At 40.4% G+C, this 26,766-nt stretch overlaps 1 protein-coding gene across 5 annotated transcripts in view; it reads left to right on the forward strand.

The window, feature by feature from the left end:
• The window catches only part of PDE1C (phosphodiesterase 1C), a 702,427-nt gene that overhangs the window by 588,195 nt on the left and 87,466 nt on the right, over positions 1-26,766 (forward strand). For all 5 annotated transcript variants that reach the window (XM_075212604.1, XM_075212600.1, XM_075212602.1 and 2 more), the window contains one exon: positions 10,976-11,076. In XM_075212604.1, coding sequence (XP_075068705.1) covers positions 10,976-11,076 — 101 coding nt within the window. The remainder of the gene's footprint in view (positions 1-10,975; positions 11,077-26,766) is intronic.

The raw sequence follows: 26,766 nt of genomic DNA on the forward strand, positions 1-26,766 counted from the left end.
ATCTGGACCTGGTGGACTGGAATCTGAATGCAGGAACAGAGGGACTGAACCCAATGGCAGAGACTCAGTACCCCCATGGATCCAGAAACTCAGAAGATTATAGTACCAAAGCTGGGACTGGGAAGACTCAGAACACAGGCAGCGGATTATCAGGGGTGACTACCTCCTGAGCTGTATAAGCCTAGAACTGGCCCCGGGCAACTCAGAGCTTAGAATCTGAGAAAAGCCTGGAACCGGAAGCCGGCATCCAGAGACACAGAGATGGCTCCAGAAGTTGGAAGACTCAAAGCAGTAACCTACTATCCCAAATAGTCAGTAGGTGAGTCAGAGGAATAGGCTGAAGGGAGCTGGATACACACGAAGGGTGAAAGCTGGAATCTGTACAGCAGCAGATAGAATGGATCTGAATCTACACGAAGGGTAAATGGCTAAAGTCTATACTGCAGCAGATAGAATGAATCAGAATCCACACAAAGTGGTAATGGCTGAAGTCTGTATAGCAGCAGGCAAAATGATGTTAAATTTACACGAAGGGTTAATGGCTGAAGTCTGTTCTAATGCAGCAAACAGAATGAAGCTGAATTCACACGAAGGATTAATGACTGAAATCTCTATAGCATCAGGCAGAATAAAGCTGAATTTACATGGCAAATTAATGGCTGAAGTTTGTATAGCAGCAGGCAGAATGAGCAACAAACAAACAGCAACATTGGTAAGCTGAAACCAAGATCTAGGAAAGTGTTGCACTGGCAGTTAGCTGAGTGTAGAAGTTGACTTTTATAGTCTGCAGAGGGAGCTAATTGGTGGATTAAGTCAGGTGCTCAGAATAAGCAGAATGCAGCATAATGTCTCAGCCAGGATGTCAGCCTCCATTACAGCAGACAGAAGTTACACTCTGTCCCAGGATTTAGAATGCTGCATTCTGACAGGAGGAAGATGAAAATGATTTGATATTGCCGAGTGGCTTAAACAGGGCTAAGACCCCGATTCATGACAGGAGAGGATTTTGATATGAGGTTCGGGATGTATGAAGGGGTGGTTTTGTTGAGGCCTTTGCAAGTAAGGCTGAGTAATTGAATTATGGAGGACCCAGGGAGCCAGGGTAGGGCTATGCAAATTGGTGCAGAATATGTGGAGTGGCGAGAGAGGAAAATCAATCTTGCAGCAGCATTTAGGATGGATTGAAAGGAGGATACATGGGTGTCAAGGTGGCCAGATGGGAGATGAAGAGAAAATTATATACGTTTTGGTAGCATGTTGGGTAAGAAATGGGCATATTCTACATATGTTTTTAAGGTGAAGTTGACAGGACAGGAAGAAAGTCTGAATGTGAGGGCAGAGTCAAGTGTAACACCAAGGCAGCGGAGTTGGGAAACAAAATTTTGATGTTATTGACAGTGAGGTAGGTTTGAGGGGAGGTGACGGGAGGAGGAAATTTCATAAATTCTGTTTTGTACATGTTGAGCTTTAGGTGTCAGTGGGACATCCATGTGGAGATAGCACAAAGAGAGTTAGTTACACAAGTTGGTACAGAAGGGGAGCCGTCAGAGGAAGAGATATAGATTTGGGTGTCGTGAACATAGATGTGGTACTGGAGGTGAATTAGTTACCCATGAGAAGAGGTGTGCAGTGAAAAAAGTAAAAGGCCAAGAACAGAGCCTTGCAGGACCCCAGCAGATAGTGGCAGTGGAGGGCAGGATGTGATAGAGGTGTTAACACTAAAGAAGTGGTAGGAAGTGAACCAGGATAGAAATAATAACTCCTATACAGAGCCTATGGTGCGTGATGTTTTTCACAATTAGCAGCTGCCTTTCCCAGAACCACACAGTTCACTGGAACTTAGATGCCCCCTGGACTTGATCCCAGTAGTGTATAGCTGTTGTCAGTTGTGAGTGGGGTAGAGTCAGGGAGACTCGCAACTATGGAGCAACTAGCAGACCAAACAAGACAAACAGGAAATGGTCAATTGACAAGCAAGGTCAGAGGACAGGAGAGGAATATGAAGTTAATAAACAGGCCAGGAGTTCAAGGTCAGACAGAGATCCAACAGCAATGTCCAGTAAACAAACACAGAAATCCAGTAGCAGAAGCTAATCAAATCTCAGAATAAATATATAGGAAATAGCCTAGATAAACCTAACACCAGCAAGGCAATAATGGTATTGAGCGTTTTTATGTTGGTCTCAGTTAATCAGCTGCTGGCTGCTGGGTACAAAACATGTGAACAGAGAATGATAACTGCTCTGCTGTTAAGTAATAAGTAGTGATGATTCTAGCAAGAGCTGATAATCAGCTGCAATGTACAATCCTTGTTGGCAGCTCAGAAAACAGGGTGAGTAAGGTTGCTCAGCAACAGATGCAAAACAACTCTGATATTAAGCAAAATCTGGAATGTATTTCTGAGACAGAGCAGAAACAAAACACAGAGCAGCAAAAAGATAACAATTGTGTCATGAAGACCAATGGAAGGAGTATGTAGAAATGACCCATAGACTTTGCAGTAAGTAAACCATTGATCACTTTTGTGCTAGCAGTTTCAGTGGAATGTTGGGGGCAGAAACCTGACTACAGATAGTCAAGAATGGAATGAGAGGAGCGAAAGTAAGACAGGAGGTTGTACATTAATCGCTCTAGTAGTTTGGATGCAAAGTGAACAAATAGGGCAGTAGTTGGAGAGATAGGCTGGATCAAGAGTAGGTTTCTTTAGAATTGGTGAGATGAGTATATGCTTGAAAGAGGATGAAGAGGTGAGCTAGATGCATTGTCCCTCATTATTTGTCAGTCCTCCAATCCCCGCCACCTCTTTGCCACGTTCAACTCTCTCCTCTTTAGCACCCATCCCGCTCTCCCTCTCTGCCACCGACTTTGCCTCCTTTTTCTCCTCTAAAATTGAGGCTATCCGACTTGATATCTTCTCCTTGCTTCACCCTTCAGCCACCATCATTGTTCCTCCTTCCCCCAGCAGCCAAATCTGGAGCTCCTTATGCCCTACATAGGGTGATGAAGTCCACTATCTCATTCTTTCCTTTCCCCCATCTACCTGCCAACTGGATCCCATTCCTTCTCACCTCGTTTGCTCCCTTTCCCCCAGTGCCTGCTCCCACCTTGCTCACCTTTTTCTATCTGTCACGCTCCATTGGCATTGTCCCCCACTCCTTCAAACATGTCATTTTCTCCCCATACTTAGAAACCCAACCTTGACCCCACATCTCTCGCAATTACCTCTCCATATAATTTTTCTCATATGTCTCCAAACTACTTGAGTAGATTTTCTGCAACCCCCTTACCAGTCACCTCTCGGTTAACTCCCTCCTCAACCTTGTTTCTGCCCCCTCCACTCCACTGAAACCACCCTGGCCAAAGTTACTAATGTCCTCCTCTGGGCCAAATCCAGGGGTCACTTCTCCCTGCTCGTTTTCTTAGACCTCTCTGCGGCCTTTCACACTGTGAAACATCCCCTCCTTCTGCAGACTTTTCTTCCTCTCAGCCTCTCTGACACTGTCCTCTCTTGGTTCACTTCATACCTTGCCAAATGCTCCTTCGCCCTCTCCGTTGGAGTCCCTCAGGTCTCTGTCCTTGGCCCTCTTCTTTTCTTGCTGTACACTATCTCCCAGGGTGATCTCATCTCTTCCTTTGGTCTCCAGTATCATCTCTACGCTGAAGATATTCAACTCTGCATCTTTTCCACTGAGACCGCCCCACCCCCGCTCTCTCGTGTCTCTGACTTCCTTTTTGACAATGCCTCTTGGATGCCTTCATATTTTCCCAAAAACAACATTGCTTAAACTGAGTTAATTGTTTTCCCTCCTTCTAAATCTTCACCCTACCTTGATCTCTCCATAACAGTTAATATCCCCACCTCACCTTACCTCATGCCCTGCATCCAAATGCTCCCTCATAGCCCATTATTTTTCCACCTAATTCAAAGACAAATTGACACCATTCGGCAAGATAATTCTACACCCCCCAAGTCACCCTTAATTCCTTCTTTCCGGTAATAGATTCTAGAGATGGAGCAGTAGGGAAATAAGTCAAGGTCAAGGCAGTGTCCATCACAGTGGGTGGGAGTTTAGGTCCACTGGGAGAGACCAAAGAAGGAAGTGAAAGTAGTTGAGTGGATTATTTCACTAATAATCAATGTTGAAATTGCCTAGTATGAGAATAGGCAGGTCAATAGATAGGAAGTAAGTGAGCCAGGCACAAAGTTGTCAAGGAATTGGGAAACTGGACCTCGGGGCGATACATAACAGCAACAAGAAAGTGGAGTGAATAAAATAGATGGATAGTTTGAACTTCAAGGGAAGAGAATAAGGGTGAGATTGAAGAGGGTATGACTTGGAAGGTGTAGCTTGGAGAAAGTAGAATTCCTACTCCACCACCTTGTCTGTTTCCAAATCTGGAAGTGTGGTTGAGGGAAAGTCCCATGTAAGAGAGTGCTGCTGGGGATGTAGTATCATAGGAGGTAAGCCAAGTTTCTGTAATGGCAATGACGTTGATAGAATTTGAAAATAAATAGAATGAATGTACGTACGCTTGCTTAAAACCGATCTGGTTTTCTATACTGCACAGGAGAAGGGAAGAGTGGATAGTGGAGATGTGTGCATAAGGTTGATGGGATTGAAAGTACGGGGTGGATGGAAAGGTTTGGGGTGGAGCGAGGAGCCAAAAAGCCAAAAACAGTTCATGTTTGTAGAGTAGCGCGAAGGATAGTGAAGGGAAAATAAAAATAAGGGTGGTAGGAATAGGATGTATAGAAAGCGATGAGGAGTTTGGAGAAAAGTATGACGAAAGTGAATTGAAGAAAGAGAGAGTGCAAATTGAGTAGGTGCATGATTTAGAGATGTGGATAAATGATTATTAGGTAGGGTAGGTGTGATAGGATGGACCGCCTATGCCACCCTGTCTGCTGTTGCTGGGAACCGGCTGGGCTTACTTTGCCACCGTTCTCTTTCGTTATCCCGAATTTTCCCTCTAACCACAGTAGGAGGGGCTTACAAATACTGCCACCACTGGACTCCTTACCTGCATCCAGTAGCAGCTTTTTTCTGGGTAACTGACGCTGCAAGTGTATCCCGTTACTGGTGTACTTGGGCTGGTACTCCTGACCTCTTCCTATGGATCAGGGTTGTTGTGAATGAATCCCCCCTGGCCTATCACACTGGCCAGAGCTGCTGGGTAGAGGGCAGAGAGGTGGTACCGGAAAGCTGGGTCCAAACCTCAGAAACAGTCGGGAATGGATTAGATTATGGGTTTAACCTGTAGATCACAGGGATAGAGAAATTTCCAAGCAGGTCTTTGAAGCAAGTGATGTTTATTTGCTCACCTGGTTGGAGGTACCAAGGAGCAGGTCAGATGAAGCAAGAAGAACAATTTTCAATACAAGACAGTGCTTTTTATACATGATTTAAACACAGCCTCACATCGTAAGACAGCCCCCTGAGGTCTGAGCTATTTTTAGAATCAGGATACAATTTGTTTACCCAAACATAGATTTACATGCAATGCAAAGCTGACAATATTTACACTTATCTATGATATGCTAAAACTCGTTTTTAGACGCAGGAAATCTAGCAGCAAGTCTTAATTAAACCTTCCTGTGCCTTCAGGTGCTGGTCCCCCACACATCAAAAGATCTAATTAACATGAGATTAACATGGGTCCTTTCTTCAGACAGCTGCAGAACACACATTACCAAAGAAAGTCACAAAACCCCAACAAGTTTTTTTCCCTACTCCAAGATACACAAAAGACTTCCTCGAAAGGCTTATTGTATCAGATATATAATGCACTTCCTCTAGCAAAGTTAAAACAAACACATTTCTTCCCCTGCTCTCAGATATAAAGATATCTCCTTTACTAACATACACACAATATCAAAAATAAGTACATTTCAATTATATAAATAAGTGACCTGCGCTATTTCCTTTAAATAAATTTATACCATAAGTTATTTAAAAGTGATCCAGTCACAGTAGGTAATGAAAGTATTGAAAGGAACAATTGATCCATATTGTGCAGGGCAATGGAAGAGGTAAAGGATACCTTATTGCACCGTGGCAGGGGTTAATAGAGTAATTACAATTGAGCTCAGTGGGCAACTGAACAGATGATGAAACAGCAATGACAGTTGAGCTCTAAAGTGTTGCTCTGTGTGGAGTAAACTTTAAATAGTTGAACATTTACCCACTGTTTTTGTTCTGGATGTTTGGAATTTTCTTTTGGCTGCATATTGCATTTTTCAATGTTTATTTTAAGAGCTTTATACACTGAAAAATACATTTATATAATAAATTAACACTTTTCTAAACTAAATTTATAAATAAATCAACACTTTTTGTAGTTCTACAGGTAATTGCACTCATTATTATAACCCTAAATAGTTTCACTAAAAATAAATAAGCTAGATCGCAGCTTTTATTTTTCAGACATATTTTTCTTAATTTTTAGCCCTGTAAGGATTGTTAAATTTACTGTAACCTAAATATAGTAGCAGCTGACATGAAGGTCATTGCTAGATTAAAATTACACTGACACTATTTAGGTGATTTAGGAGTAGATTTACTAAAACATCTAAAAAAGAAAGTGGAATAGTTGTCCATAGCAACCAATCAGATTCTAGCTACCATTATCTACTATGGGCAACACACCTACTTTTCCTTTTTAGGTGTTTTATTAAATCTACCCCTTAGCATTTAAAATAGAAGTTGCCCATTCATATATGGACAAAAATGTAATTACACAATTATAAGTCTCTTTGTCTGCATTTTGAGTTACCAACATCTTAAGAGAAACACAACCTAGCATACAGATGCGTCTGGAGCAAAACTGCTGCCATCATCATCAGCTCGAGAACTCTGCCTGTCTTTTAGTAAAATTTATATTGGACAAGTAAAGTATATTTCAAATGTGTGTTTACTCAAAATACATCTTAAGTTGGAGAATTTAACTTGCATCTGCATGCTCTTAATGAATTGGTCTATTTTTTTTAAGTGCAATGAGCCGCAAGTGTTTGGAACATGCAGTTTAAAATCTGACACAAATGTCCTTGCATCCAACTCTAAATTGCCCCCTATAAGTGCTAATAGGTCTCATGACATGTTAACCGGGAAGTCTTTGATGAAGTCATGCCTGGGACATTATTTCACTTTGTGTGGGCATGTTTATAGTAAGCACTAATATATCAGGTTGACAGAAACCAAAACTAGTGATGCCAATAAGCAGGATAGCACATCTCAATTTCCCTTGGCAACATTGATGCATTCCTACCTTCTGATTGTTTTCTGACTGATTTCCAAATGTATTATATTTTCTCATGCAAGCACAGGAATTGTTTTTCGGGGTTCTAAAAGTTAAGGTGTATAAATATTTAGACATTGTAAAATCTATTTTTTTATTATAAAGTATAAAAGAAACTCCAATTATGATAGAATACAGTTAGAAAATAACATTTTAGTAAACATAAGAGATGTGCGCTGACCCTCGTGTTTCGGTTTAGAAACCAATGTCGGTTCTAAACCAACTTTGTGGTTTGGCTTTGCTACCAATTTTATCAAAAGGTTTTGGTTTTGGATCTGGATTTAATAAAACAAATTGTGAAAAATAGGTAAAATAATGTCATTTTGAGCTGTTTTTACTCCTGTATTATTATTTATAGCACTAACATTCATTTCCAGTCTATTTTCTAATAATCCATTCACAAAGGTCCCTATTTTCCCCAGTGTTGGCCAAAGTCTGCAGCGAGCTGTCTTAATAAAGGATTTTGTAACTTTGCCATCATTGCTTTCTCTGATTCGCTTCAAAAACGAATAAACTGTATAATGTTGATATCTCCCTTTCTTTGCACCCAAACCTCCTTCACATGTTCAGACTTACTATTACTGTAATTGAATAAATGAATAACCTCACGGACACCAATGTAAATTTGGTAAATGGTCACAGTTTTTGTTTAAACGAAAATAGTGTCGGAAAGAGCAATGCAAGTCAGCTAACAACTAATAGCAAAACCAAACTCTGGAAGGTCAAATTGCCATTACACCACTGATCCCATGATAGAATCCTTTACGTTGTTACAGCTTTCTAGTAACTGTCATATGTTTTTAGAACTAACAGGAGAAGTCCTCACCTACAGCAGCTGCCTTTCCCGTAGATTTGGATGCACTCACAGGTACTCAGATGCCCCCAGGAGTTAACTCAACATAGCAAAAACGTATGAGCAGGAACGAGTAGCACGGAGATAGGAGAAATGCGGCCAAGGGCGCAACCCCTACGTCCATTTAGAACTCAGCTGTGTGAGTACACCACTTCTTGGGCACCGCCTTTGCTGCAAGTCTCGGGCAGTCTTTTTTACCCCGGGTTGGACGAAGCTTCCCCCAGGGCAAAGATTTTTTCATCCCTCCCTCCCACATAAATATTGAGGTGTCCCCTTTTTTGATGCAGAAGGACAGCATTATGGCTCAGAACATATAAGGAAAACAAGGTGGAAAGCCCAGCTCTTGGCTACCGATGAATGCTCTGGCAATGTATTGTGTGCCTAATCTTTGAATTTTTGAAGTATGCTTGCAGGCTAACTTCGTCTCTCAGTATCCTCATTTATTTATATAGTGACAAGGTATTGAAAGCCATGCTCTTGGGAACTGATGGATACTCTGTCAATGTATTGTGTGCCTAATATTTGAATTTTTGTAGTATGGGTGCAGGCCACCTTCATCTCTCAACATCTCATTTATTTATATAGTGACAGCAAATTAGGCAGCTTTTTAGAATTGGCTATTTACTTATCTAAATATCTTCTGGTGCCTCTGTCCATCTAATTACATTGGATAGTTATTGCCTCTTCACTCTACATAATGCCTGCTGTACAAAGTTTCAAATTTACTGTATGTGTAGTGTTTTAACATTTTTAACTCTTGAACCTTATACTAAATTTTGTTTGCTGTTTAATTTATCCAATGGGCTTACTTCAGTTAGTGGCATGGCTGATGACATTTTTTTTGCAGCCGCTGCAATGTTCTACATGCGATCACTGAATGTCAAAAATACCCAGAAAAAACCCTCACACACAAACAACCTTTTTAAATATAGATTTTACTGAATGACCCTCCAAAAATAGACAAGTACTGAAAAATAGAAAAACTTAGAATATAATAATATGTAGCCTTTTTTGGGGTGTGCAACTGCTGCTGAATTTCACATGCTAACACCCAGTTTTTTTCAAAATTATTCAGTATTCACTGCGTCACACAAGCTTACTTTCACTAGAAAAACATTCATTTTTAAAAGAAAGAAATCTGTTTGTTTTTTGGATTCTGTTGCTAGTTTGACGGCAAAAGCACACTGTTTTTCTTAAAGAATATACCAGTTAGTTCAGAATGATATCTATCTAACTCAGTCTGCATATGCTGTCTAGTACTATTATATATTTGCAATGCAATGTATTAACAACCACCAATCGCCACTAGTATGTGTAAGTATATTTAAGATTGAAATTAAAAACAATTGATCAGCAAACTATTGTAACTGACTATTCTCTACAGAACTGCTTTACAATGAAAGGATGATAATGATTTCCTATGTCCCTGGTTCAACCATAACGCTATTTTATGAGCAGAGCACCACAGCTAACCTCCTCCCTACACCTGTCTGTTCTAAAATGGCACTTGAGAGAACAAGGGCGGACTGTATATACAAAAGATGGTAATCCAAAACTCACAAGAGTTTTGCAAAAAAATAATCACAGATATGACAATTCGCCTTGTTTTGAGATCCAAATCTGGCGGGAGAAATCGAGTCATGACTCGGTTTCACTCAGATCCACAACGTCAGATTTCGCCGGATTTCAAGTAATCCGAACCACCCATCTCTAGTAAATATAGAAGGCATATACAAGCCAGTAAAATATCAATCATCTGAAGATGTAAAAAATATTTTTTTTTTGTATTTGTGATGTTTTATGTTTGCCAGGTTTACATTTTTTTGCTGGGCATTATTGTTTTGAGTTATTTTTCTTTTTTTGTGCTTTGTGAATTTAATTGTTCAGATTCTTCAATTGGTTTTTATTTTTGGATGCAGGGCCAAGACAAAATAATAGTTGGAGATGCTTGGCTTGTAGAGCCATACTTCTTTTTAAAGGGTGATCAGCTTGTTTGGCCCACTTTCTCCTCTGACTCTTTTCGCATTAATTCTCAATAGTGTAATATGTATCCCTATATCCCGAAGGCAGAAGCAGAACTATCATGGTAGCAGGGAATACAACTGAAATGATGGCCGCTAATGCGGGGTTCTTTCCTTAACAAAGCCCAAACAACACCAGTGGGGATAAAGACAAATTCTTTACTCTTCCAGTTTACTGAATCTCCCTTTAGTGGACAGGACATGGCCGCTTTTAGTGGTCAGGAATTGAAGCCTTTGATAGCTAACCATCTAGACTCGCCTACTGGTACAGTCGGCCCAGCAATGATTGTTCACATTGGATATGAAGCTGAACCATGATTTTGCTGAATGAGGAACGTAAACAGATGTATGCACTGACCTGTTAGATTGGGCACAGTATGCTGCACTGGGCTCATTCTAAATTGGAAATTCCTACTTAGAAACTCATTTGGCCTGTGATCTATTCCTAATAAGTGAGTTTTGGGGTATATGCTGGTACTAACAAGAGATCCATGTTAGGTAACTGTTCAGTCTTATATGTTTTAATCAGTTTATGATTGAATGCACATGGAGTAAGTCGTATTTGCTTATTTAAAGTGGTGTACCTGCTTGTTTAAAATGGTCAATTAAATGCAAAGGAATATATGGAGGATGTGAACTTGGTTGCCTTCAGTGTATCTAGTTGGAAACTGTACAAGACCATTTTAATACATGTGATAGTTGAATCTTATTGAACTAAAGTATGGAAAATGACATACTTGAATATTAAATAATAGTAACAAGTTTCTTGATAGAACATTTCAGTCATCTACTTTTGCTTTTCTAGCACTGGCTAACAGAACTGGAGATTTTTGCAATGATTTTCGCTGCTGCTGTCCACGACTATGAACACACCGGCACTACAAACAACTTTCACATTCAAACAAGGTAATTAAATCATTAGCTTACATCTTTCTTTAAATGTTGCTCCCAATAGAACGGCTGTCTGCAAGTTGGCTGCACCTATACAATTAATCCAGTGGCTCTGAATGTATAGTGAACCCAGTTGACATATTAAAAGATGTTTGGACATTTCCACCCTCAGTTCCATAAGTGAGGATAAAATTCCTAATATTTTGGTTTTGTCAAGAAATTCTATTTTTATATAAGGGGACATTTTAAGAAAGTTTTTACAATTTTTTCAAACAGTGTATGGCTTTTGGTTCCCATTTAGCCCACTTTACCATACTATTTACTCTGAATTCATGAAGCATTTAAAGGAACATAGTGGGCATATGCAGTTTTTAGCTTTCAGCTAAGGGTGTTTTGTAGCTTAGCTTTGCATGAAAGCTTATCAAAATCTATATGGAATTGTTGAGTAGAGCTAAAGTGAAAATGTTAAAACAAAGCTACAAAGAGTTGTTTGCAATGCATCAGATGTGGTTATCGTCCAGTTCCATAAAATTCTATAACTGCTCATGCCGATGCTTAATTATTATATTATATATTATAAATTATAATGTGATCCATTTTTTAATCGTTTTACTTGCATTTGCTAAGTACTGTGAAATGAGTGCATTATATTTCAATTCGACGCCTGTATATGAGCAGTCTTTACAGTTCACTCCTTTCATTTCACTGACCATTTCACTATGCCAGTCAGTGTGGTACCTAGGACACGAGAACCAGTGGTAGACTAGTGGTAGGGGCCCACGTATAGCCTTGCGGTGGGGTGATGCTGAAAGGGATTTGACCAGGCCTAGGAATTAAGCAAAAATTAGTGAACTATGCAATTAGGTATTTAGTTCATGTACATAAGCTCTAGCCGGATATATAATTTAAGTGAATATTCCATATATATTGTGTGTGTGTATGTTTGTGCGTGTGTATATATATATATATATATATATATATATATATATATATATATATATATATATATATACATACACACACGTACATTATATGGACAAAAGTGTTCGTATGCTTGACCATTACACCACAGGGACTGTAATTACATTGGTTCTGATTCATTAAGGAAAGTTAAGCAAAAATATTAGTACATTTTCTCCTGGATAAGACCATGTTACAATGCAAGGGTTGCATATTAGTTTATTATTTCTCCCATAAGTTAAGTACTGGCTGTTTTTTCATGTAGCACACAAATACTTCATAGCTTTATTTTTACACTGAAATTTAAAGTTAATCTAGGACATGCCCTTCCACAACTATAAATCTGTCCCCAGATATTAAATTTAGCTCCCCCTGCAATGCAATATGATGTTGCCAAGGTGCAAAGTTACTATTTTTTTTGCTTTACTTTCCTTAATGAATCAGGCCCATTGTATTCAAATACCTATACTTTAATATGAAGTTGGTCTCCGTTTTTCAGCAATAACAGCTTCCACTCTTTTTGGAAGGCTTTCCACAAGATGTTGGAGTTTTTCTGTGGGAATTTGTGCCCATTCATTCTGTAGAGCATTTATGAGGTTCAAGCACTGATGTTGGACGAGAAGTCCTGGCTCGCAATCTCCATTCCAGTTCATCCCAAAGGTGTTCAATGGGGTTGAGGTTAGGGCTGTGTGCAGGCCAGTCAAGTTCTTTCACACCGAACTTATCAAACCACGTCTATGTAGTTCTTGTTTTGTGCACTGGGGCACAGTCATTTTGGAATAGATAAGGGCCTTCCCCAAACTGTTGCCACAAAGTTGGAAGCATAGCATTGTCCAAAATGACTTGTTATGCTGAAGCATTACGATTGCCCTTCACTGGAGATAAAGGGCTTAGCCCAAACCCTGAAAGACAGCCCCATACCATTATCTTTCCTCCACCAAACTTTACAGTTGTCATAATGCAGTCAGGCATTAAACGTTCTCCCGGGATCCGGCAAAAACAGATTCGCCCATCTGAATGCCAAACAAGAAAGCGTGATTCGTCACTCCACAGAACACATTTCCACTGCTCCACAGTCCAGTGTCGGTGTGCTTTACACCACTCCGTTCGACGCTTGACATTGGTGTTGGTGATGGGAGGCTTGCATGCAGCTGCTCGGCCAATGAAGCCCATTCCATTAAGCTCCCGCCGCACAGTTTTTGTGCTTGCATTAATGCCAGTGGAAGTTGAGAAACTCTTCAGCTATGGAATCAGCAGAGCGTTGGCGACTTTTACGCACCATGCGCCTTAGCAGTTGTTGATCCCGTTCTGTCATTTTACATGGTCTTTTGCTTTGTGGCTGAGTTGCTGTTGTTCCTAAACACTTCCACTTTCTAATAATATCACTTACAGTTAACAGTGGAATATCCAGCAGGAATGAAATTTCAGGAACCGTCTTATTGCAAAGGTGGCATCCTATAACAGTACCACGCTTAAAGTCACCAAGCTCTTCAGAGCGACCCATTTTGTATCAGAAATGCTTGCAAATGGAGACTGCATGGCTAGGTGCTTTATTTTATACACCTCTGGCAATAGGTCTGATTGAAACACCAAATATTCAATAATTACCAGGTGTGGTCAAATACTTTTGTCCATATAGTGTGTATATATATAAATTAAATAGACTGTTTGATATATTGTATCTATATTGTATATATTGTGATTGTGAGTGCAAATGGTACAGCTACTGAAAATGTTCCAAGATTGTACGGATTTGCAGAGTGGTGCGGCAGATGTTGAGCAATGGGAAAGTTCAATTTTGTTGCGGCATTTAAGATGGATTGAAGTGGAGATAGATGAGTGAGGGGAATGGCACATAGTCGGAGGTTGCAATGTGGCTGGGAATGACAGACACATATAAAATTCTTACTTTCTTCACGATTAGTCCACATACCATTTGTACTGGTTACTCTGCATCGCTTCCCACACGCCACTTCTGTCTAGGGGAGAAACCACAACAATTATTGGAGTTCAATAATTCAGTTGAAGGAAGGGGGTGTCCAAGGAGACGACCAGGAGAGAGACCCTACACTCTATTCCTATTGTCGACACCTCGATTTGGTCTGGTCCTGGGAATGGGACAACAGATATATAGGGACAGGGAAATATGCCACTTGAATGTCCTACTCACCGATGTACTGGTGAGGGCCACAGCAAGAGAAAATCAAAACCGAACAATAATACTCATCGGTTAGTCTCTGTCTCCTCTTGAAGGTAATCTGCAACTCTAAAGATTGGCATCTAGGAAAAAGGTGACATACAACAGCCCACCCACAGTGCTGTCTACCGGGCTAACATGTACCACCCACTCTAGTGCTAGCTACAACAGCAGATGCCTGGTGCTAACAACATTCTACGTGACCAGTTTGCTACACAACTTTAATGCCTAGCAATAGGTGTAGTGTATTACCTTGACTACAATCCCCACAATTCCAATACACCAATCACAGAATACAGACAACAGGTACAATAACAGATATCAAACCTCCACCTTCAATAGGGGCCTGATGATTGATGGCAAGGGCACACTAAAGGTATACACAGTGCTGCAATGGCCACCTAAGGTTATTTGTACAATCGAGCATGACCTCAGAATGACAGGCCTACCTCCTAACTGTGCCAAGCCTGGTGCCAAGCTGGTCTCCAGAGGCCTAGTGCCTAAATTACTTTGGCCACAGGCTAATCCTGAATTTAAAAATACTCCCAATGAGTAAATAACAGCAACATATAATATCTAAATAACCTGAGCATTGTGCCTACTATTGCTGCACAGGGCTAGTGCCCAAAAGATGCCATAGGCCTTGTGCTCAAAGTGTACATAAAAGGGTGCAGATGGGGGCCTGGAAGAGGGTCGTCTAAGGGCTTTCCCTGTCACTTGCAGCTTCTGTCGGCAGCAAGAGGGAACCGTGCCAGCTCTTTGCCATCCCCTTGCTGCTTCCTCTCTGGACAGTCCTTAACAGTCTTCTTTGTTAAGCTTGTTGTTCTCTCACTCTCTGCTGTCTGCCACCATCTTCAGTTGTCTTAATGACTCTTCTGGCTTGAACCCAACATCTTCTTACTTGAACAACCCGCTTCTTTTGTTCTATTCTGGTTTGATTACGCCGGCTTCTTTTTTGACCGTGAAACGACTCTTTTCCAGAGCAACCCACAGGTCCCTCTCCACCGTCGGACTGTCTTCATACCACATGTGATGACTAAATATTATCCACCACATGGGTGTTGGGTGGTGCCGCAGTGAGCACCGACTGGCTTCCCACGGCATCAAAAATTGAAATGCCTGGAGGTGAGTCCTGATTGGCCTGCAGTGAGTCATTTGCCTTTTGCCTTACCTTTACCAACGCCGAGGAACCCTGAAAGAATGAAACATTTATCTGTGCTGGATCACTGGTTGGGTGAGTGTCTTAGTCCTCTCTTCGTCACCCTCATCATGGGCCCCGCATTCGGGAGGCACCCTTTCACATTAGCGTGCTTGGGAGGTGGAGAAAATTGTGGTGTTATTGATGGTGATGGATATTTGAAGGGAGGTGGTGACTCTGGGAGGAGGGAAAATGATAAGCTCTGTTTTCAACTGTGGATCACTTGTAAATAACTTATTTTATAATTTTTTTTCAATTAGTGGTGCAGTGTGCCAATGTATATAATTGGAAATGTACTGATTTTGTATTAGAAACGTATTGATTTCTGATGCAGTAGGCTTATGTTGGAGGAAATGTGTTTTTAAAGAAAGGAAGAAAGGAAATCCCATGTTAATTAGGCCTTTTCATTTGTGAGTTACCAAGACATCTTTTAGCCTGAATTCACCAGAGGGGTGGTTAGACTTTCATCCTGTGTCTTAGAGAGATAAGAAACCTAACAGCAAGTAATTTAGGATTTCACAGATTGATGTAAATTTTGTTAAGTTTAAATTGCATTTAAATCCAAGTTTAGAGAACATATTACAGCCCGATGCTAATCACTGAATGTAATATCTCAGACATTGTGGTGCCAGGTCAGAAAAGGGGCTGATTTAACCCCTGCCAACATGTGTAACAGAAACAGTATATAAAGAGCTCTGTTTGACAATGTAATGTATTATTCCATCTGTATTTCTGGATGATCACTAGTACCACTAATTAGTATGGAAAGGTCCTTGTCAGGACCATTGAGCAATCAAACATCACTGTTTGAAGATTCTGTCTGATGCCTATTACCTGCTGTATCTTGTGACCAACAGATAACAGCTTACACTCCAATACGGCAGTTCCCAAAGTGTGGGCCGCGACTCCCAGGGGTGCCGCTGCGCTGTCACAGGGGTGCTGTGGGCCAGCCATAGAAAAAACAAACAACACAAAAACGTACCAATCCGCGCGGTGCCGGGACCCAGCATCCTCCTCTCTCACGCAGCTTGTCACTGAATGTCGATATTCAGTGACAAGCTGCGTGACAGAGGAGGATGCTGGGTCCCGGCACCGCGCGGATTGGTACGTTTTTGTGTTGTTTGTTTTTTCTATGGCTGGCACGTGGCAGTGGGGGCAGAATGACAGAGGGCAGAGGAGGGGGACAGCTTGACAGAGGGCAGAGGAGGGGGACAGCGTGAGAGAGGGCAGAGGAGGGGGGACAGCGTGAGAGAGGGCAGAGGAGGGGGACAGCGTGAGAGAGGGAAGGGGAGGGGGACAGCGTGAGAGAATGCAGAGGAGGGGGACAGCATGACAGAGGACAGAGGAGTGGGCAGCATGGGAGGGCAGAGGGGGCAGCATGAGAGGGCAGAGGGGGCAGTGAGAGAGGGCATAGGGGGGAAGGTGTGAGAGAGGGCAGAGGGGGCAGCATGAGAGAGGGCAGAGGAACTGGATGCAGAGGGGGCACTGTGTCTGAGTGCAGAGAGGGCAGTGTCTCTGGATGCAGAGGGGGCAGAGTGTCTGGATGCAGAGGGGGCAGAGTGTCTGGATGCAGAGGGGGCAGAGTGTCTGGATGCAGAGGGGGCATTTTTGCATACAACTAAATAAGTATTTCTGTCCTGACCTTAATACTTATTACACTTTTTTGACCCAACTACTTCTAAAACAGGACTGCTCAGTAATTATTTTGGAGGGGTGCCTTAAAAAAATTATGGAGACTCTAAGGGTGCCGCGAACTGCAAAACTTTGGGAACCACTGCTCTAATCCGTTCCCCGGCTGTCCTGTGTTGAACCCAGCATCTCTGTGTCAACTTACTGCCGCTACTCTGTAGTCCTGATCCACAGTAAGTGGTCAGGAGGTACAAGCTAGACCACAGCAAAGAGGCGCTGCAGCAGCTATACTAGCTACTCAGAAGTAAGCGGTTCTAGGTGCTGTAAAGGAGCCTAGTGGTGGCAGCGAGATTCTCCTACAACTATTGTGCAGTTGGCATTTGCAGTTGGCGAGTGTCTGGTGGCAAGGTGACACAAGTATGAGTGCTCAGTAGCAGTCGTTTACTGACGATGAGAAATAAACCCAGATAAACTGTGTAAGAAGAGCATCCCTTCTCCTTCTTCCCCAAGAAGAAGACCAGGTGGATAAGTAAGCTTATCTGGTCACATGGACATATTGAGCTTTAGGTAGCATTGGTTCATCCATGTGGAAATAGCACAAAGAAAGTTAGTTATATGATATAGTAGAGAAACATATTGGTCAGGAGAGGAGAGATAGATTTGGGTGTTGTCAGCATAGAGGTGTTAGTGAAGGCTGAATGGTTCCCGAAAAGTAGAGAATAAGAAAAACAGGGCCAAGAAGAGAATCTTATGGAACCCCAACAAATCATGGGGGTGAAGGGGAGTATGTGTATATTAGTGGATCAGGCCTCAGTGAAATGTTGAAGGCGAAAGGCCAATTGCACTCCCTGATCGATAGAGAAGTAATATTGGCGGTTGTACACAAGTTGCTCAAGTAGTTTGGATGCAAAGGGGATGATAGAATAATGTAGTAGCTGGGGAGAGACTGGGTCGAGGGATGTTTTCGTTAGGAATTGGTGAGATTAACATGTGTTTAAAGGAGGATGGAAATGAGCAGAAAGGTTGAAGACGTAAGCTGGAAATGAGCATGCAGTTGGGGTGAAGGAGCAAATACAAAATGTACTGAAACATAGAACACTAGTAGATGACCAAGAGGTTTTCCCAACATTACATTTCTATTGAAAAACATAAAAACAGATCTCAAAGCAGAATCAGAGACCATCCAGTCAATCTGTCTGCTCTCATGGCAAGTGAATCACCATTAACATACCGGGTGCACTACTTTGTACACCTTGCAGCTTCTAAATAGAACTGCAGGATAACTAATACACAAATATGTATAAAATAATGCTTTATTTAATTATTTGTTAAAGATTATATGAATATTGCAGCTAAGCATCATTAAAATAAAACCTAAAATGTAAACATGTGAAAGTACATATTTTCCCATGTGTACATAAAAATTATTCCTTAGTCATCATTCACTTTCTTTTTTAATTAGTTAGAATGTATAAACCATGTACATAGTCAGTAAATCTGTTTAATCTATTATAATAATTTATACCGGTAGCAAAAAAAAACGTAAGGTGAATTATTTATTATACATGTATGCAGTATATATTCATCAAAGCCTGTGTCTTGCATAAGTATAGTAAAGTGTAATGTTTATTTAACTGAATCTATCCAACAAGTAATGTAATCAATCCCTTTATCAAAACACTTTTAAAGAATTGTTCTATATAAAAATGTTGGATTCATCATATACAGGACCATGGCCTGTGCATTGCAAAGATAAATAACTGAAGTACTATGATTTGCTTTTGCACCCAAGTCAGCACCTTTTATGGCTGTGGACTGTGTCATTTCCCATTTGTGATAAAGAGGATTGAAATACTTTATTATAATTTAAATATTAACAAGACTTTATTATTAACGAGGATGCAACTGAAGAGTGTATTTTATCTTTGTGCTCCATGTACCAAGTTTCGGATTAGTTATCCTTTATACCTTGCTTTTAAATAAGAGATTGTGGGGTGTATTTACTAAACTGCGGGTTTGAAAAAGATGTTGCTTATAACAACCAATGAGATTATAGTTACCATTCATTTAGTACATTCTACAAAATGACAGCTACAATCTGATTGGTTGCTATAGGCAACATCTCCAATTTTCAAAGTCATAGTTTAGTAAATATATCCCTGTGTGTTCTCATTCACACTACTTTTGGAGATTTACACTTTACATATTTCTTGAGGGAAGTAAAAAAAAGATCCATTAGAAAGTAATTCTGCTTCCATAATACCTTATTATATTATTACTATAGCCTGTGTGGTGTCGTGACTTTGCCAATTAAATGCTACAAAAATATAAGGAAAACAATATATTCTAAATGAAACTCATTTGCATTTGTTTCTCATGCTTTTTGGAAAATGTGATTAATAAGCCTTTATTATCTCAGATTATAACTCAATGTCCCTTCTTCTGTTGAAGCCATGTAACTAAACTGTGTAATGCATTATACTGTCACTGAGTATATTATTCACAGGAACAATGAAAATGTTTAATAAGTGGGCACGTTAAACTGGTTTTGAATAAATATAATAAATGTACAAGCATGATATACTAGACTCCATCAACGGAAAAATCTTTCAATTACTTTTGATTGAGATCTCTTTTTCTTAATTGTTATTTCTCTGAAAAAGGATTTGTAATACATTTTGACATCTTGTTCATAGAAAACAGTAATATTCAATTTACTAGCCGTAAAAAATTATTTTACACTTCTCTCTCTAGTCCCTTAAGAAATCATTGCTCTTCTTAAGAGGATGTATGTGAACAGTATTGTGGCAAGCAATTACTGTAATTGTTCCCTGATATTAAAAAATATCAACCTTGCTTTTTCACATTCAAATTATCTTGGACTACAATCCCCATTTACCCAAGGTCTAGGGCAAAACAGAAATGTTTCAGTTATTTACATTCATACTTAATTGTGTATACTTTATTGATAATTTGCACTGGTTGATATATACCCAATGCCCATATTCCATTCAAAGCTATGGGGTAGGTTATTTGGATGCAGAGTATGCAATACAGGCATGACTCAATGCTCCTGGCGTAAAATGGGAGATTGTTCAGTGAATACATTTGGCTTAGTTTTGTACACTAGCCACTAAATTGTGCTCAACTTCTTTTTGCTAGCCAACAGAATGTTTTCAGTTTTGTACACTAGCTACCATAATGAGTACTTCATTGTATACTAGTCAGTAGATCAAGTGTCATGAAGTACACAGAGGGACAGCTTGTGAAGGAGCCCAGGCCCAATATTGGCACTAGCATACAGAGTCAAATTAAGCACAAATGAAGCCGCAGGACAGGAACTTTGAAGGCCTCATTTCCAACCTCCTGGCTTTAGCTCCCCTTGCCATGCTTCCCAATAATAATATAACTTGCTGTCTGGCTACTTCTTGTGATGTTTAACCCCACAGAGGTGCCTTGTTTTGCTTTGTGGTAGGTAATAGAGCATACAAAAGGCAAGACAGTGGCCAACAGCTGACATGCAATGCTTCTCTAATGCAACATTACTTCCGCATCTCTACATCAGCAATGCCAAGCCTACAATACAACTGGGTAGTATGCCAGGACTACTGTTTATTGAGTTAGGGGCCTGAACAATTGAACAGGTGACAGAGAGATTGAACAGATTAAAGATAAGTTTGGCCTAATGTGAGAAATAAGTTGGCCTATTGAGGGCTAATGGTGGCAATCCATGATATTGAATATTTATCTTGAGAAAGACAGAAAACATGCAGGCTTAAGGGAATTCTAGAATGAGCGGAAGGAGTATTTGCATATCTTGATCAAGTAATTGAGTTTCTTGATAGTATGAGTAGGGTCTTCAATTTCAAGAAGTAGATATGCCTGCTCTTATAGTAGATGAATTGATGAGAGTTGTATAAGGGTAAAGTAACGCAGCCGCACACAATTACCATTAGTACGGCAATATTTAATGCTGATTTCTGCAGAAATCAGGGTTAACATTACCGTATGAACAGTTATGGTGCGCCGGCCACGTTACTTTTAACAGTAACGCGCCCAATTGAATTCTCCCTTTAGTGGCTGCACAATGTTTGATGTAATGCAAATAATAATAACAGATGGTCATTGAAGACATCCCGGCAGAGAGAAGATTTTTAATGAAAATCATGAGTAACTTACTATAATGATAAATCAAATTAAATGTTTATCTGCTTAATTTGAATAATAGCACTGTCCCATTTTAAATGGATTAGGAGTGTACATAAGCATAAACCTGTGGTACTAAAGATACAATAACATTAGAAAGGGGGCAGTGAATGTATTGGAGAGCTAAGAAAGTTTAGTTAGGCGATCCAATGCTAGGGGTGGTTGAAACAAGTATTAACTAAGGAAATAAAGGAGAATGAAGACAAAGGATAGTCAACATAAGTTAAAGAATTGTGCAGAAGTGCCATTCAATTGATTGCGGGAATCTGGAATAAAGTACTCTAATCGGATAAAGATAAGAGATAAGAGGGTTAGATTGATCAAAAACTATAGAGCAATGGTGCATACATATGAGGGATGGAGCAGTGAGGTGTTTAAATGAAGAAGGAGTGAGTGAGGGGTCACTATCTACTGATGAAGTAAGTATTGGTATAGTGGCCTGAATTTACTAAACGCCCCAATGAAAGGTTTGTTCAAATTTAGTCCAGTGAAGGTGTATGTCAATTAAATGATTGATAGGGCTCCAAAGCTTTCGGATTGGTGAAGATTATTACCGGGCATCACCTTTGGTAACTCTCACTGGGGACTTCCAGCAAAGCTTTGCCATACAAAGCATGGGGAAGCCTATTTAACAAGAACAGCAGTGGTGGAAAATATGCTAGGTTTTGCTATTTATAAAAAGCTATTTTTGATAAATAATGTCCATTGTCAACTGTGCCTAACTGAAACTCCAGATAGTTTGAAGAGTGCTGTCAGCATTGTTGTCAGTTGGCTGGCTTCTGAAACCTTTGAGTCCTGTATTGAAAATGTGCAAATATTGTATTATAATGCAAATTGTTAACAAACTCTGAATGATTCAAACACAATACTCCATTATGACTAGAGATGCTCAGGCTCGGTTTCCCGAGAACCTGAGAACCGAGCCGAGCGCTCGGAACCTTTGTGCTTTTTCGGATTTGAAAGAGAGGCAAAACGTCATCGTGACGTCGTCAGATTTTGGATCTTGCGAGTTTTAGATTCCTTTTTAAGATCCAGCACAGCGGGAGGTGGGAGGGAGGGCGGACCCCGATTTTTCTTTTCTGCCACTGCTGTGTGCCAATGTGCCCTAGATGTGCTAGGAACTGCCGTGTGTTTGTGTCATTGCTCTGTCACTTAGCATCCAGCCAGGTCGCTGCAGTCTTTGTTTGAAAGTGTATGAAAATAATATTTTGACTGCAAATTACTTGAAATTAGTGTTTTTGAGGTTTATTATAATGTAGGAACAAAAAAAGAGCAAAATTATGTGATTTTAGCATATTTTAGGATTTTTTCAAAAATCCAAATCCAAAACCAAAACACAAGAGGGCAGTTTTGCCAAAACCTAAACACGAAACCAATCCAGATCCAAAACCAAAACCAAAACCACTTCATGGGGGTCTGTGAGCATCTCTAATTATGACCAAATAATACAACCCCTAGTACAGGCACATATAGACAATAAAATATATGAAAATTATTTATAATCATATACTAACATCTACCAACCCCTGACAGTCAGTTAATTACCCCCCCTTAGCCAATTAATAATTTTGATGCCCTTGCAGCCTATTCCCCCTACTCCTGAGTCATGAACTCCCCCCTCATAGAGAATAAATAATAATGATGTCCCTGTAGCCTACTCCCCCCACCCCTGAGTCATGATCTCCCCCCACATAGAGAATTAATATTAATGTTGCCCCTGCAGCCTATTCCCCCCTCCTGAGTCATGAACTCCCCTCTCTTAGAGAATTAATAATAATCATGCCCCCGCATCCTACCCCCCCTGAGTCAAGGTCTCCCCCCCTTTATAGAGAAAAATAATTATGCGCCCACAGCTTATTCCCTCCGCCCTGAGTCATGATCACCCCACCCTCATAGAGAGTAGCAATTATGCCCCCGCAGCCTATCCCCCCCCTCCTGAGTCATCGTCTCCCCCCCCTCATAGAGAAAAATTCTGATGCCCCCACAGCCTCTTCTTGACTTTAACTTACCTTGTGGACTGCCGTACTGGTTCTCTTGTGTCCCGTGCGATGCTCCGGTGCTTCTTCTTTCTTGCAGTGCGAGCGCGGTCTGTATGTTAACATCTCACGTGACCACGCTAAACAGCGCACAGCGCCCGCACTGCCTGGCAGCTAAAAGCTTCTGATTTGCTGTTAGCTGCCATCTGTCTAGATGATTGAGGAATGTTGAATTGAACTGGTGAGTGATAGACTGACTAGACCATCCCATTGAGACCAGGGGAGGCCCCGATAAGTGAGCTAGATAGTAAGTTTGGGGCAAATAAAACGCATGAAAAATAAAAATAAAAAATAAACTTTCTGTATGCCGACACTGTGCCCCTCCAGGACCCAGCGCCCCAGGCTGATCATCCTCTTGGTTGATTAGGCCCTGTCTCTGTCTCTTTTCCTTATTGGACAGATGTTGTCAGCGTACCATAGGGGAAGATAACTAGGCAACAATGGTGACGTTCCTCAAGCTTTTACTACATTAAAATAAAGATTACGCACTTACATGAATTAGTTGGCACATAGGTATATCAATTATGTGCATATACTGCTTCTTCCAGGTCTCACACGGAACAGATAATCAGAATGGAAGGGAGAATTAGATCATTTGTGGAGCTAAAACTACATCTGGGGAAGATTTGAAAAGTGGTGTAAGGAGTTAAATATTTTTAGGGCATTTAGGATTTTTATTTGTATTCTGTAGGTGCTACTTGAGTAGCAGAAGAAGGGGTGTATTTCTTCTTCCAACATAAATATTCCCAGCCAAATACCATCATGGAGCAGCAGCCCACAGCTTCTCAGTTGCCTTGTGCATGAGTGCCGCTAGGAAAATAAAGTTACTGAATGAGTAACATTCACAGTCGTTCACTCAGTGTTTTAGACACCCCCTAAACCTTTTCTGTCTGGATGGGATATTTTTTTTATTCAGCAAAGTCCCTGCGATGAGCAACAATATCTTTAAAGTCCATAAAGTGTCATAAATATGTTTTTCATTTTTAGTTTGGTACTACTGATCATTGTTATTTTAAGGCAAACATTTATTTCACACAGAAACACACACACACACACACACACACACACACACACACACACACTATGTACACATTAAAACTACTCTAAAAATAAGGGGCTGGCAATGATTAATTTGATTGATTTCTGAAGAATTGCATTTAATCTGGATCTATAATTTAATCCTTTTAGATAGATTTGCATCACGCCTTCCATTTGATTGATTTGTATTTTCGTTAGAAACTTCCATGCTGATGATACAGCAGTAATAACAGTAATTTGGTGCCTCTGGATTTAAAATGCTTAGAAATATAAATAGCTACAACAATATTGCACAGTAACAACAGTCCCCTACCCTGTCAGTGAAAATACATTTAATATAAACCTGTCATCAAAATATATTTAATATATTCTAATTACAAAGAGGATATAACGATATTTAGATATGGGTCAACTTCTATCAAATGTGCTTAATGCTCTCTTCTCAAAGGGCGTATTCACCTGTTTTAATATTATAGAGCCCTATAACCATTGCTAGTCTATTTGTATTAGTTATTCACCTGCTTGTCTAATTGCATACAGTGATGTCAGTATGCTCAGCAGTCTTAGGCAGCCATTTGACTGGTTGGCAGACCCACTTCTCCACTTATCCCTTGGCTTCCCAGTCTCATTATAATGTAAAAGCCCATTATTGAAGCATCAAGCACTATAACGTGTTTTCACACAGAGACTGCTAACATTGTGGTCAGTGTTGAAAATAGCAAGACTAACTAATAATATAAGCAGTTTACTTATGCTGGTCTATTTTTACAACAATACAATCTACAGTCACAAGTGAATGCAGCACATGAGCAATGTACCACAAGTGTATTTTAGAGTGCCCATGTTTATATAGATTTATATTCCAGCTGCTTATCTAGCTTAATATTGTAAGGATTACTTTTAACAGTTAATATAATTATAAAATGTAATTCAATTGTACTGGTATCTACAGATGCCAATCACTTGACCACTGATAATTTAAAACTGAACTCACAGTTCCTGGGAACTGTGTGAACCTTAAGGGTGGGGTGAGATCATGTGAACCAATAAAGAGCCCTAGAAAAAAATTGTATCAGCATTTATTTCCCAGAGCTTCTCTATGGGGAAGTGCTCGGTCAGTAAAATGATAGGAATACTACTTTAATGCAAGTTGAGTTTGTTCATTTTGAAAACAAAGTTTTAAAGTCAACTACTAAATCATAGTTTCCATAAATTTGTAAATAAACATATATTTTTTCTATTGCTGTTATTATCATCTAAGATAAAATGTGAACAAACTGTCATGCCAATTATTTATAGATACTTTTAGATACTTTTTGAGTTTTTCTTAAGCATGGTAACCAGGCATAACTACATTTGCAGGGTGAACATTCCTGTCAACAGGGCCGGTGCTAGGGTCCAAGGCGCCCTAGGCACTTTGTCAAAATCTGCGCCCCCCCCACGCAAAAATTGCCCCCCCCTCCGCCGCAGGAACACTTTGAAAATCGCCTCCCCCCTCCCCACGTCTTTCCTTACCTTGCCTCAACACCGCCGCCTCTCTGCTCCGTCTGCTCCCCTCCACTCACTGACACTATCGGGCCGTGATGATGATGTCACGGCCCGACAGTCAGTGAGTGGAGGGGAGGAGACAGAGCAGAGAAGCGGCGGTGGTGAGCAATAGCCTCTTCCTCCCTCCCCGTGGATGTATCTGAATGCTGTGCGGCGGCCGTGAAAGGTATGGTCAACGGTCGCCGCACAGTTTTAAAGTAATTTTCATTCTGTGGTGTCCTCCAGAGCCCGGCGCCCTAGGCAACTGCCTAACCTTGCCTAATGGGAGCGCCGGGCCTGCCTGTCAAGCCTACAAGCTGATCCCTATTTGTATGTTCTTCTGCAAATGGTCAATAAACCTCAGATTATGGCTAGCCAACTGCTCATGTCTTGACATGCTGCCAGCAGCAGACTAAAACTAATTTAATTGTCTTTTTTCATATAGATATCTTGTCCACAGTTGTCCATAACATATAACAGGGAACATCTCTATGTCTAGTGGACCATACTACTAGAGTTATTATTATATACTTTAGTGTATAACTTTACATATGCCTTTGATTTTTTATAGTATGTTTCTAGTCATGTGTGCTTCATTAGTAGACACTAGGAACATGTCTTCTTGACTGATCACATCCACATTCATTAAAAATATAATAATTAAAATATAGTAGAATATGGTTCTTATGACTCTCAAACTTCAAAATGGATAATTGCTCAGATGTGCATAATCCATTTCAAATTGTTTGAATCATTAAAGTGTAATTTCATTGTTTTTGCATTATTTTGTGACCCATAAATACCGTTTGTATGCCCATCTCTATATCCCAGTAACAGTTTTCTAGCTTTGAATCATTCCAAATCAATCATGGAAGGGCAGCTTACTGTGACCGTACAACTCTATGTGCAATGAT

This window comes from Mixophyes fleayi, chromosome 5 (genome assembly GCF_038048845.1).
Source record: "Mixophyes fleayi isolate aMixFle1 chromosome 5, aMixFle1.hap1, whole genome shotgun sequence".
Lineage (NCBI taxonomy): Eukaryota > Metazoa > Chordata > Amphibia > Anura > Limnodynastidae > Mixophyes > Mixophyes fleayi.